We start from the raw sequence: 14,558 nt of genomic DNA on the forward strand, positions 1-14,558 counted from the left end.
GATCTGGGGAATTTGGAAGTCAACACCTTGAACTCGTGATTTATCAGACCAGGCCACCTTCTTCCATTGCTCCGTGGTCCAGTGCTGATGCTCATGTGCCCATTGTAGGCGCTTTCGGCAGCGGACCGGGGTCAGCATGGGCACCCTGACTGGTCTGCGGCTACGCAGCCCCATACGCAACAAACTGCGATGCACTGTGTGTTCTGACACCTTTCTATCAGAACCAGCATTCACTTTTTCAGCAATTTGAGCTACAGTAGCTCGTCTGTTGGATCGGACCACACGGGCCAGCCTTCGCTCCCCACGTGCATCAATGAGCCTTGGCCGCCCATGACCCTGTTGCCGGATCACCGGTTTTCCTTCCTTGGACCACTTTTGATAGGTACTGACCACTGCAGACCGGGAACACCCCACAAGAGCTGCAGTTTTGGAGATGCTCTGACCCAGTTGTCTAGCCATCACAATTTGGCCCTTGTCAAAGTCGCTCAGATTCTTACGCTTGCCCATTTTTCCTGCTTCTAACACATCAACGTTGAGGACAAAATGTTCACTTGCTGCCTAATATATCCCACCCACTGACAGGTGCCATGATAACCAGATTATCAGTGTCATTCACTTCACCTGTCAGTGGCCATAATGTTATGGCTGATCGGTGTATAATACAATATAATTAGGCCTGGAAGATTTTTTTATGAAGACTAATCCTGTAAAAACACATTCATGGTATTGTCCAAATGTTGGTCATACAGCATGATTTTTTTTTTGTTTTAACTAACAAGGTGCCAGTTATTTAAAACAATACACAAAAACACAGATCCATGTCATCAGTGATTAAGTTTATTGTTAAATGTGGAAAGAATGAAAACGTTACTGCACTACACATACAAATCAGTACTTCACATATTATTAAAAACAGTTTCACTGAATATTCAAAATGAAACCCTGTAAAAAACATGAAGGCACTTGCTGCTGACAGCTACATTGGTTTTAAAAATATCCTACAGTGAAAACTAATTTCAAAGGCATATCTGGTATCAAATGTAGCCCAACAGCTCTGCTGCAATGAAGTTACAAAATAGGGGTTACATTGGACTTATTGGAGTATGGTGCAAAGTTACTCTTTACAATAAGACTATACAAAGATTGATTGCTTATAACAATTGTGCACGGCTTCCTCGCCCCTTGGCCTAAGCTTGTCTTCCTACAGCACCACATCGCACCTGCTGATCCCAGTAGCCTCCACACACACACCCCTTTACAGATTCTCCTTCCACTGGGCAAACTGGATGAGGGGGTAAGGGATAAGTCCTTAGCAATGTCCTCTCCTTTCCCCAGTGTATCAGATTGCCACATTCGTCCCAGGCTGCCTTGTGTGTGGAGTCCACTGGTTCTCTCCTTATATATAAGAATTGCACCTATAAAAAGATGGATGTCCTGGAAATACACACAGAATGATCACAAACGAACAAAAGGACGCCTGTCTCATATAGAAATCATCTCCATCAACTGGTGGAGAAAAGGGCAGCCATGATGGATATCATATTGTTAACTTTGGCTTCAGCTGGTGTTCAAGAGCCTTTCAGGAAACATCATCCTAATGCTGTCAGAGTGTCTCATGTACTATTGCTGCTAGAAATGACAGATACAGTAAATTATTTTAAAATCTACACTTGACAATCATTCCACGATGGCTTGTCTAACAAAGGAAATGCCCTACAAACCCCTTATACTCAGTTCCCCAAGGGCTAATGGATTACAAAACATTGGATATATCAAATGTACAGGAACCTAAACACCAAAATCACATCCCTGGCACATGAAAAAAATAGAAAATTATATACAGAAAAAAAAAAAAATAGACATTGTTTCCAAACAGAAGTACTGCATATTAATCAGATAAGAATTGATTTTGTATCTCCACACAAATCTTAAGTTTAAAATAATTAAACCACTGACAATAATTTGACCCCTCCATCCCATCGTAAAAAGATCAGGAGCTATAGGGAATTTACTTTATTGATTTAAAAGCTCATCCTAAAGTCCTTTGGCTTTAGGAAGATTTCTCAATGGAGAAATTGCAGCAGGAAGTATAGACTTGAAATGTATCAAATAATAATCTTAAAACACCAGACAAAATGCTATTAAATAATTATACATAGTAGTATTGGTTGATTAAAAGAACAAATTAATGGAAAATTAAAGGACAAATGCAAATGCATAATACATAATCACATATATAAATAAATACCAAGCGAATTAGCTTTCATATTGTAATGGGAAGACTAAAAGAGTTCAATCTGATTAAGAATGACATTTGTCTTGATACATTGGTGTTGATATGCATGTTATAACCTACTTAGGGATGAATATTTCCAAGTCTTTTTTTACTTGCAGATGTGAAGGCAACAAGGCTTTTCAAAACTAAAGAAAAACTAAGAAAATGTGGTCAGTAAAATCTCTTCATCACTGTTGGGAGAAACAACCATCACCCACGTCGGTCAGCTATATTGATATAAAAAATATAAAAAGCTTTGCATAGCAAGCAGAGTACAATCCATAGTTAGAGGTTGTGATGTTGACAAGAAATTTACGATGGAAAAGGAAGGCTTAGCAAGTCATGCAAAAGATCTCAATGCTGCTATTCATATGCAGAGAAACAGGGGAAATACAATTAAATTAAATTACAATTAAAGAACAACAAAGGAATAACATCTTTAAACCTACTAGAAATTAATTCAAGGGAAAGCAAATACTCATTTTAAATTTGAAGCCCAAGATAAAATCCTGATTTTTATCCTATGATTAACACACATAAAACAGCTCATTTCAGAATTTACACTTGATCTGGCTTTATCCTTTGAAAACAAGTTTAAGATTAAATTTTTACTGTCATTTTCTAAATCAAAATAGTGTCCTTAAATATTGGCCCGCCCTCCTTATTTTTTTATATTTTACAATGATTTGGGTATTATGAGCTTACTTCTTAATGTTACCCACACCTCCAGCTGAATGCACATCTAGAACCCCCTTTCAAACAGGCCACCTTAAAACAACAGCTACGTTAAAATAGATACCTTTGTAAAGGCCTTTGTAGGATCTTTTTTTATTGTCTTGTTAATTAACTAGATGCAAATGTTAAAAACACAGTGGAAATCCCTAATATCACGATGGGGATACCTCGTATTAGTTCATGTTATCAGTAATCGATAACCAGTAATCCAAAGTAACCAGTTAGGGAGAATTCTCAATGTTCACTTCAGGATTTCCTGCCATAAGTCATACAGCTAACAAATTAAAACGCCAGTGGACAAGAATTGGAGAGGAGGATGCTATATATCAATTTCTTTGTTTTGCTTTCACTTGTGAATGTGATGAACTCTGCAATACATTTTGAAGTTAAAAAGCCAAACATTCTGGGAAACGGCCCAGCGAATGTGTGAACACAGTCCTCATGACGCAGTGTCTGACGATCCATTCAGTTTCTCAGCCTCAGCCGGTACACTCTGTGTCCCATTTGTTCTTTCCGAATTATCCTTCCAAGGAAAGCCTTTGGTCTTGTAAAACACTGCAATATCAATGATGAAAGCTATACTCGCCAGGAACCCAAAGACCTAGAATAAAAAAAAGACAAAACAATAGGTTTCTTAAGATGACGTAGGTTTATGTTCACCAAAAGTATTTTTTCCCCCGAAATAAAAAGGCCGATTGACCACAACAGCACAATCAAGCTTGTACATAGTAACTACTGTTGAAAAACAAGTACCATCAATAACACAAAAATGGCTCCATCTACTGGTCATAAATCAGCAAAGTTCAATCAAAAGATTTCTCTCATTTACAGTATGATAATGATAATAAAACTAGTTTCAGATGAGTAATAGCAAAATAAATTACTTAAAAATAAATGCAAACAAATACCCCACATCACTGACCAATTATAAGGTTCAAAGAACTGTGTAGAGACATTAACATGGACAGCTTTTATCTCCACATTAACTTAATGATAAAATGATCAAATGTGTTGAGTTCCACATACCACAGCTGCTGTCTCCAGTGTTGTGTTCCCATTATCAGCTGCAAACACAATTGAAGCGAGGAGGAACAGAGCGCCGATGACAGCCGTGTATATAAAGTCCTGTTGAGAAATAAAGGAAAAATGCATTGATCTATACCAGTCTGAGGATGGGTTTCGGGATGAGCACAGTCTTTGGTCATCTTTAAGATGATTTGGGGGTCTTCCTCTTTGAGTGGGATTAGGTCTCTCTTTTTGCTGTTCTTCGAGCGATTATTGATTTTTCTGGGATTAAGTGTCCACATGAGAAAATACTGCCTTGGATGAAGCCTTATAAATAAATTAAGACTAATATACAATAATGGATGCAGTTGTTATTTAGCCAAGGCAGCAAGACCCACATGTAACAAGTGTTTCATGATGAGTGTACTCTCACAAATATAGTCTACTGAACTTTGGTACCTGTAAGCATTTATAGGACAGTACAGTAATAGCAAGACTCTTGGTGGTACTGCGACCTGGAGGTGTAGCTTTCTGTTCCAGTTTCTTTCACAGTCAGGAGTGCAGTTACCCACTTACTGAGAAGTAACTCTTACCTACTTTCTATAATTAAACGTATAATGTAAAGTAATACAGATGACCAAAAGAAAACAAAAAGCAGCTAATCTGGGAGTAACAAATGTCTAATTACAGCAAAAACAATCATTTACGATTTTGTATTTCTTAAAACAGTTCTGATCATAATATTGTTCTGAAACACTGCCATTCGTAGCGTAAGTTTTACATGTGAAAAGTTTTCATGTCCTTACCACGTAGTCCCACTTTTCAATCCCAACCTTTTTATTCAAGGGCGTTGCGAGCAGGACCAGTAGCAGAAAGGTGAATAACATGGCAGTGCAGCTTACAAACTCAAAAAAGTAGAGCGGTCCACAGCTGTTGCAATTGCTGACAATCTCTTCCAGGATAAAGGCAATAAAGGAGAGAATCTGAGGAAATTAAAGGTATGAATTAGAAACCGTACAGGAAACAAACGAACAAAACCCACATCTTCCACATGTGCCTCAGTAATACTCAACAGCGATTGCAGCAAAGTGTCCGATGCACCCTGCGATCCTAACGGCTTTATTTATTACGTTCAGCTCTCGTGTATGAATATCCATTAAAGATGAGGCAGACGTGTAACAAACCGTATACCTTATCCTCGCTTTTTCATCCCAAGGGAAACCCAGATGTCAAACGCTAACCAACTACCGACATCATCAAATGCCTACGAATAATAATATATTTTTAAATAAAGACATAGTGAAGTGCATAGTAAAAGTAACTGCTTGAAATGTGCAGTGACACACATAACCTCTTTCACTACAATGTGGGGGTTGCTTGACCAGTGCAATTATTTGTATAGAAATAACCATTGCGTGGGGGATCTCATTTTGAAAATACCGTTTTAGCTTTCTCCAGAACACAAGAGAATACAAAAGCCATTACAAAGAAACAGTCTCTGTAAGTGTTAAATGATTAGCTTGATACTCACCATAAAACAGAAACTGGACAAAAGAGAAAGGGGTTATTAATTAACTAGAATCTAAAGGTTACAGGGGCCGAGTCGTTAAGTGTTTGTAAATGCAAATGCTCAAATAGGCAGGGTGACATCACAGACATGGCAGCGTCTCCTCAGAGCCAAGGCCTTATCAAAAGGTAAATAGAAGCCAACTGCTATACCAGAATATTTCACTCTCTCTACCGCGTCAACCTGTTAACTGCAGCCGAGTGGTCACACCAGAATTGTACAGCTGAGACATGGGTTTGTGCATTCATAAACTGCATAGAACTGAGCTTTGGAGTGACAAAAATAAAAATAACAAAAAATGCAGAGCACATTTTTTAAAAAACTGTTTGAAAAAGGTTTCTTTGGTAACAAATCTAGAAGACCTTTTATGAGTCTTCAAATAAAAGAGCTTGACATTCCCACTTCAACAGAGCGTAGTATTCTCCAGAAAGCACAGTGACATCACATGAGACACCACGTGACCCGTGCTTTTTATAGAACGCAGAACCAGACAAAGAGAGATCTTGTACAAAAACTGTACATTCTCTCAAGTAGCTGCGTTTTGCAAGAATAATTAAAAATGTATTTAATCTATAGTTATGCCTTTTTTCACAGCTTTCTGTATCAAGTTATGATGATTTATGTTTTCTGAGCTTCGTATGTGGTCTGGAAGCATTCAATTGATGTTCTTCAGCACAAAAAGACCACAACAGCAGTAACTACCACATACACACAAAGCTTACATTTTAGGTTTCTACTTTTGCTTTTTACAATAGATAATTAGCACCAGGGTAAGAATATGTAAACTAAAAATACAAAAGAAAAAACAAGCTGATGCATTTAAGTATTTTCTGTTGTTTTATTTGTAATTAATTTAGACCAATTTGAGGATTATATTTTTCACTTTGACATTATGGACACTTTCTGTGTTGATCAGTAGCAAAAACTCCTGATTAAATCCATTCTGATTTCATGTTGTAACAAAATGAAATGTGGAAAAGTCCAAGGGGGGTGAATACTTTTGAGAGCCACTATATAAAAGGACGTACAAACCCATTTACACAACCCAGAAGTCACTTTCCTACAGAAAATACGATTATATTTAAAAAGACAGAACTAGATGGGGATGTTCTGAAGGATACTGAACTCAGTAGATCTGGAGAAAATACAGCTGTTTTGAGATTTCATTTGTGGATAAAAGTGTTTCACAGATCCAGTTTAAAACAAAAAATCACCTATCTTATTACCAAGTAAGCACTATTTGAAAATATTTAATTATTTAAAAAAATATTTGAAATAAGTGTAAATAGTTCAACAAAATCTAATATTTTAATCTTAACAATAGCAGGTGTTATTAATAAATCAATGAAAGGTTAACCTGCATTGAATTACCATTTGCTACAGACACATCTGAAAATATCTAAATATATATCAGTTATTCTTGTCCTGGGTCTAGTACTTTTGTGCAGTGAAAGCACCACTTCCAGTCAACATGTTACACTTGTGAAGTGGAAAAGCACACATCTGTTTAAATGCACAGTACCATTAAGAAGAATTATTTTGCAAACAGTTGTTAGTTTAGTCTCAATAGCAGCTGCCCCCTTGAACAGTGTAAAGCTCGGCTCACTTGAAGACGGGAAAAGGAAGAGCTGCCAGCCAAAGAAAACAATGTCTGGGTACAGGACTTTTTGGCTTCACGCACAGTTGCACTGACTTTAAAAGTTAAAGGCTGTGTTAAATTATACAAAATAAACAGTTTCCAAGCCGCACCTCAGTACAAAGGAAACATGTTGACCAAGCCCTCATCATCTTTTTTCTCGGATTTCATATGCGATTGTATTTATTTACCAAAATGTTAGTCCCTGCATTTATTTTCTAAAGCCTACCATTTTCCACTTTATCTGGCTATTCTACTGGAAAGTCCCCCTGAATAGATTTTATTTTGAATTTGAAGAAAGAAGGTGTGGGGTAGTTAATCACTGACACAGGCTTTACTGCACAGTACATCACAGAGAGATGCAAGGCTATGCAGCAGCTATTCTTGCTGGGACAGTTCTGTAAGTTAGCAGAGCACCCCCAAAGTATAGAGAATCAAGGACAGAGGTTTTGGGATGCAACACTGAATGAGAGAAGACAGAATGATAGGAGACTAGGGCTGGTTCATGGTTACTCATCTAGTTTCTGTTACTATGGAAAGTGTCATGACTGAAACACATGACTAAGTAATTTTCCATCTTTTAGTTTCAGTGAACTTCAGGACGGGGCTCTCACACAACCATTAAGAGATCCTGTTAATCTGCAAGTACAAATCCTTGTCTGGTCTGGAAATGCTGTAGGAACGTTTGGTGTGATTTGTTTATTTTCATACGAGAAGGAGACCGACTACAAAGTCAACAACACACTCGCTAGCCTTTGCTTAAACAACATTTCTATAGACAACTAGTAACAGAAGTTGAGATTTCAGACTCCTTCAGTGTTATGGTCTGTGAACTATAGATGGTAAACAGTGTAATATAGATCATAAGTGAAACACTGACTAACACTAAGGAAACAACAAACAAGTTGTATAGGTACATAAGGCAAAGCAGGTGATTTTCCATTTCACACACACACATAAATATATTAAAAAGTCTACACCCCCATCCACCTGTCTAGTCTATCAGGTTGTTGTGCTTCATTCGAAAATAGTCAAAGGAATCATCAGCTTTCATAAAATTAAAGCATGCACTATATTTGGCCTACAAGAAAATACAACAAAGGACTGCAATAAATTCAGTTAGTAGTGTAATAAAAATGGCAGTTATTTACACACAGTAAAGGAGGTCACAGTAGCAAAGGCAAAATGCAGAAGACATTAAGAGACAACACAGAAGAACAGGGCAGACACCAATGCAGCACAAGTTCTGCTAATTAAGTCAGCTTAAAACAAGATTAAAATGTATTTACACAGACATTTGCATAGATCAAACTCTCAGGAATGAGAAAGCCATAGATTAAAGAATCATTAAGCAGTCAAAAAGCAGGAGGGGGTAAGAAATAAATGACTGCCCTCACACTTGTTTTTCAGTGTGTTTGACAGTGTCGTCTTGCCTATAACACTCTTCTGTAGTGGTCTGGTTTAAGAATAAACTCTGAAACAATTTTTCATTAACAGATTAATAAACAAAGACTATCATACACACAATGATATCGGTTGTGTTAAAAAAATAAAGCTTGAGCGTAGCCGCACTAAAACGGTCATCTTTCCTGTTAATGCTAATTTCCTTGTAATATGGAGGACCTCTTCAATAGCCGCAGTATATTACATTTCAGCTAACGTGGCAGTGTCTACTACTGCTTTGAATTGGAAATGGCTTTTTCAGCTGGGCAGACATACGCTGCAACCCACCTTGGTTATACTAGACCACTGTTGGATTGGATTTCTGAATGGCAGTCAATTAGCTTTTGGTACTTTAATTCAAAACAGCGCATGTTAAAAATTATATTTAAAAAATGTATTTTACAGCCTCTTGGAAAGGAGATTAACCCAACCCAAGTTTGGTCACTGAAATCAAAATGCAAATCATAGCTCTTTGTTTCCCACCGAAACAAAATCTTTCAAGTAGCACACAGTAGCTCTGACTCAAGGAGAGCTGTTTCCTATTAATAACTTTGAACGTGACTTTCTGTCCAGACAGCCCATTTTTAAGATGTTCACTTCAATAATTCTATCAGTTTCTATCACAGGCTGATATGAAACAATGACTAAAACATAGAAAACATGCTGATACAATAATGAAAATAAAATATGGGAAGAAGCATCACGACAAACACATGACTAAGTTAGTTAAATGCCAAGATTTGACACTGGAATCTAAACAAAAACATTTCTATTTTTAAGTAGGGAAAGTGACCCAATTAAGCCCACCAAAAAACATTTTACATGTTTTCTTATAGATATGTGAATTGCTTCCCAATAAAGTGGGTATTAAATAAAAGATTAATCTCTCATCTAAACACTTTTGGTAGATTTTGTCCTAATTTTACTAAATTACATTAACTTATTTAATGGTAAAAAATGAAAAGTCCAGAGTGGGCTTATAAGGTACATAAGAGTTTTAACAGTAAATTCTTCAAATTGTATTGATTAAGCACTTAATACTCAACCTAACCAATTAAAACTGTATTTTTATATTATCTGAGACTAATTTCCATCACATGGAATTGTTGCACTTGTAGAGGCAGTTTGCTCTGCTGGTTGTTGGGGTTGGGGCCGGGGAAGTCTGTACAGGTGCTTCAGAAAAAGCAGCATGATTTGTGGACACTTATCTGTCCACCCGGCTCTGGCTGACAGGGAATATTCCAGTGCTCTCAAAGCCACCTTTCCTCCTTTCAAATTTTGTCCCTGCTAACACGGCAGCACAGTTCTTTCCTCCATTACCTTTTGACTAGGGATGCACCAATCAGTATCGGGCCAAAATGGCAAAAAAATTATTATGATACAGATCATCCTTCTAATATTTCCTGTCTTTTTGTATTTCGAAATAAAAGGGCAAGTGGGCTTATATGGTACGTGGGCTTAATTCGGTCACTTACCCTATTCCTTTTCGAGGGAAGGTCATTCAGGGCTCATTCAGACTCAAGAACCATTTTGTTCATAACTTTGAACATGCCTTTTTGCATAGCCTGAACAAGGTGTAGGGATGTAAAACAGCTAACAGATCTGGTAAATTCAGCTTTCTGTTCTTCTATATAGTGTAGGCCTATATTTTAAAAAGGATCACACAATGTTTACACAAGAGTGAGTTTAAGAAGACAATGATTTCAGACCAGTTGGTACCAGTTTTACAGGTGAAATAATGACAACACCAGACAGCTGAAGGGATTGATATTAAATCACTCTGGAGAGAGCACAATGTAATTTCTTGATCTTAACCGTAAGAATAAAATGTTGTCAGACGATTATGATGCATAGAAGAAGAAATATTATGACTTGCTGTGGTATCACATTACACTTGCTCTTGACAATATATTACCCACAGCACAAAAGACCTTCTTAAGTGTCACACACAAGGAAATACATTTACACCTTTAATAGCTCTGTTGTGGGCAAAACCTATAGAATTACCCTCTCTCCTTTAATTAAAAAAATTCTTTATAAAACTAGACTTTTCACTCTCGTCTGAAAGCATCATTGATTAACTGCTTGACTGTAAATCTTATTTACATTCAAGGACCAGCGTGAACACCTGAATTGAGTTAGCTCCTGATGAGTATCAAGTGATCTTTACAGTTATATATCTATGACAAGCCTTCAGAGCCCAGGCAGGATTGTGTGGCAATTCCCACCCTTGATGGAAGAAGCAATAAAAAGCTGCCCTTTGCTTTGCTTTTATATTCCGAGTCTCGCTGAAATGAGCAAAATGTCATGTAAACAATATCACAAATGTTCCAAACGCCTGCTGTGCAGCATATGGCCTCATCTCACATTCAGTTACATCTCCCTTGTCCTTAAAAGCTGAGGATATCAGGTTTGCCATTACAGTGTTCAGATACTTTATAACTTTTTTATAACTCCGTGTGCAGTCCAAATAACCACAATGAAATGGTGAGGGGTGGTGTAATGGCTGTGCAAAAGAAAAATGTTCCAACTTTCTAGCAGGTTTATTCTTGCCATTCTTTTATTTGTCTGGTGCTCATTAAATGGTTTATATTTTGTTCATATTTGATCTGCTCAGCTATCTCTTGCAAGACCTCTTTAATTCTCGAGGGAATGCATTAAAATAGAGATCAATAAGTCAACAACTCGGCTTTCAAGAAGACCTTGATGGAATTAAACAGTGATGGTCCTAAATAAGGGAGGCTGTTTTAATACACTAGAATTACAAAGGAGGAAGGGATAAACAACAAATTAAGCTTTTAGAGATTTGAAAGGCAGACGGATGCTCTCTGTGGTGAAGATTACATTTTCACCAAATTGATGGGCTTTGTACAGGAAGCTAACAGTTGTATAACACTGACACAGTAGAAGTGCTGTTCTAAGGAAGATGCTGCTTTCGTCAGTAAAATAGTAATTTCATTGGAAAGTCTGTAATTGTAAAAAGGAAGCTAGACAAGTGTTAATGCCAGACAACTGAGAAATATTGTTGTCCCGAGCAGTGTTACCCTCAGAAGCATGGTACGGACATTTCTGTAGCTCGGAGCTGCAATTCTTTAAGATAACAGGACATGAGAAGTGACACAAATTGAGAAACATCTCTTTGTTCTAATTGTTTAGTGGTACAACTGAAAGACTTATGTTGTATTCAAACTAATTTAAATGAGTTTGGCTTGTGTTGTTTACTAGGTAGGACACTATCAAAAATCTCAACAATCTTAAATGATAGCATTAAAAAGCAATCCCAAAGCCCCCAAGAGCCAGAAAGTTACAGCGTGAAGCTTGTTTAGAAATCTGCTGCCAAAAAAGCAACTTACTTGAGAGAAACAAATGTAATAAAACAGATTGGTATTCAGAAATGAAGACTGTTTTTCTCATTTGAGGACGAGGTTAATCCTTTCCATTTTACTGCACTATGGTGTGAAGTCAAACAGCTAATTTCTTAATATTATTCACATGACAACTAAACCTCTGTCCACAAGTTTGCATGCAAGTGTGTGCATATGACTGAGCTTCCCACAGCCCTCATCAAACAGTTGTAGTGGTTTGATTGCTGAAGCAAAGACGACATGAAGAACAGACAAACAAAAACATATTCTGAATATTATAGCAATTCAGCACAGAACAAGCAAGTAAACATAATTGTTTCTATGCGAAAAAATAAATCTTCAACCCTCATGAGAGGCATTTACCAAAACCATTAAAAAAAACTTGCATTCTGCTTGTATTTAGCCAATTCATCATTCTAACCCTAAAGGTTTGAACTAAAACCTTTACTGAAGTGAATGTCAAGGTTTTTAGGTAAATTGTTTTGATATATAGGCCTATAATGTGGAAACATTTTATTTTACATATTAAGTAACATTATGAATCTTTGCGAAACCTACATCCATAACATAATTCAACCTACAAGCCAGGGGGGGGAAAGTAGTTCCCACAAATTAAACAGTTTCATGTTCTACAGGAAATTAATGTATCTGACATACTCCTGAATAATAAAAGGCTGATGCACACTAGGCCAAACGCTAATGAGTCCTTTATTTACACATTCGTTTTAATGTTTAACTCTTAACCATAAAAGTACCTTAAACTAAAAAAATAAAAGTATAATACCGCGGAAATCCAATTTAATTTAACAAAATAAACTCTCATTAATCCCAGTTTCACATACAAGTTACAGATCTAAGTCTGTCCAAGGTAATAGAGATCAAAATACATAATAAACAAACAAAAAAAATACAAAAATGCATGTTTAGTTGATATCCATCCATCCATCAACAGTCAAAGGCAAGATGAGGTCTCCACAAAGGGAATCGTTAGCCATATAATACTATTTTATTGAATTTAGTATTTTTCATTTACATAAAATAAAAACAATTCAGTTAGCCATATAACTTGCCAGACAGGTTGTTGAATAACACACACGACAACAGGGCAATTTTGAGGAGCAGTGAACCTAAGCAGCCTGTCTCTGGGATATGGGAGGAGACCAGAGCACCTGCAGGGAACCCATGAGGGCACAGAGAGAAGATACAAACACTGGCCACTGTGCCACCCTTAGCGGATACCTATAGATTCAGCCACATTTGTTTGGACAACACCACAAAAATCTGCTTGGGGTCAAGACAATACAGTATCCAAAATATTATTACTAAATACATATTCATCCACTACAATGAAATGTGTTTTTGCACCAAAAAGTAGAACATGGGAAAGGATGGTACACAACACAATCAAAATGTATAATAAAAGAAAATATTGGGAGAAACACAAACTAATTAAAGCAGCATGGGCATACAGAAAACACCTTACAGCTAATAACACCTTGTCATCTGGTATGTACTGTACTGTACAATAGGCTATTTCTCAAAGCCTAGCCCTCACCTTGCTTGTAATGTATATTAAGTGGTTGCCTTATGTTAAAAAGTAGAAAAATCTAAATAGAACTTACCAATTCGGCCAGTTTAATGAAAAATCGGAGTTTGTCCAAATGTTTCGATGGAACAATACAAACTGCCGTTTTTTTATTTTCTTGTTGTTCAGTAGTAGTATTGTAAACGGGGCTCTCTGGAGCGGCAGCCATCCTAATAAAGTGTAAAATACATTGATTAAGTGTGCAGAATGAAGTGTAGTCTGCCCCGTCTGTGTTCCTGGAGGTTTATGTAGTCTATGCGCCACACACACCTAGCTAAATAAGCTGGAGACAATCAAAGTTACAGTGTGTCGAAAAGGGAAAGCGAAAGTGTCAAATGAAAGAACAACAGACGAATCGTTCAGACATCGTGTTTGATAAGAAACAAAAAGGCAAACTGTGTCACAGTGTAACACGTTACGTGTAACATGAAATAAACCGCACATGCTTATACAAGTACATAGATACACTCACACGCACGACACCAGCCAACTTCATGCAAGGGCTGACGACGCAAAGAAAGACGATCACACCAGACCGCGATCAATACGAAAATAGAAAATCACGTACCTTAAACTGTATTGGGTGGGAGCGGGGAAAATCCGGTAAATCTTTTTTCAAAAGTATGTTTCTAGGCACTATCGCTCTGCGTGAAACTTTAGCACGGTCTCCCAAACGCAATTAGCAGTTCGTCTACTTCCGCAAAGAAAATGGGGTTTTGTTTCGGTTTCGCACATCCGGCGCAGCCTGCGTCAGTGAGAGGTACGACCGCGTCGCAGCTGCGCAGATGTCGGCAGCTCTGCGCGGCTCCGCCAATGTGATCGACGGGATTCTGCAGATCTGCGCAGAAGTGCGGAAATCTGCGCTGCAAGAACGCGACCAAAGACACCACTGTGTACACGAACCCGCTTTAGAGCACGGTTGTCTTTACTTAACCTATGCTGTGTTG

At 37.5% G+C, this 14,558-nt stretch overlaps 1 protein-coding gene across 1 annotated transcript; it reads right to left on the reverse strand.

Moving 5' to 3' along the window:
• Positions 1 to 817: 817 nt before the first annotated feature.
• On the reverse strand, positions 818 to 14,340 carry cmtm6 (CKLF-like MARVEL transmembrane domain containing 6). The gene is made up of 5 exons (XM_066691305.1): positions 14,180 to 14,340; positions 13,649 to 13,781; positions 4,822 to 4,998; positions 4,037 to 4,135; positions 818 to 3,611 (listed from the first exon to the last, which is right to left on the reverse strand). Exons 2-5 carry the CDS (start codon positions 13,778 to 13,780, stop codon positions 3,450 to 3,452), a joined length of 570 nt encoding a protein of 189 aa, XP_066547402.1. The 5' UTR covers position 13,781; positions 14,180 to 14,340; the 3' UTR covers positions 818 to 3,449.
• Between the last annotated feature and the right edge of the window lie 218 nt (positions 14,341 to 14,558).

This window comes from Amia ocellicauda, chromosome 18 (genome assembly GCF_036373705.1).
Source record: "Amia ocellicauda isolate fAmiCal2 chromosome 18, fAmiCal2.hap1, whole genome shotgun sequence".
Taxonomy (NCBI): Eukaryota; Metazoa; Chordata; class Actinopteri; order Amiiformes; family Amiidae; genus Amia; species Amia ocellicauda.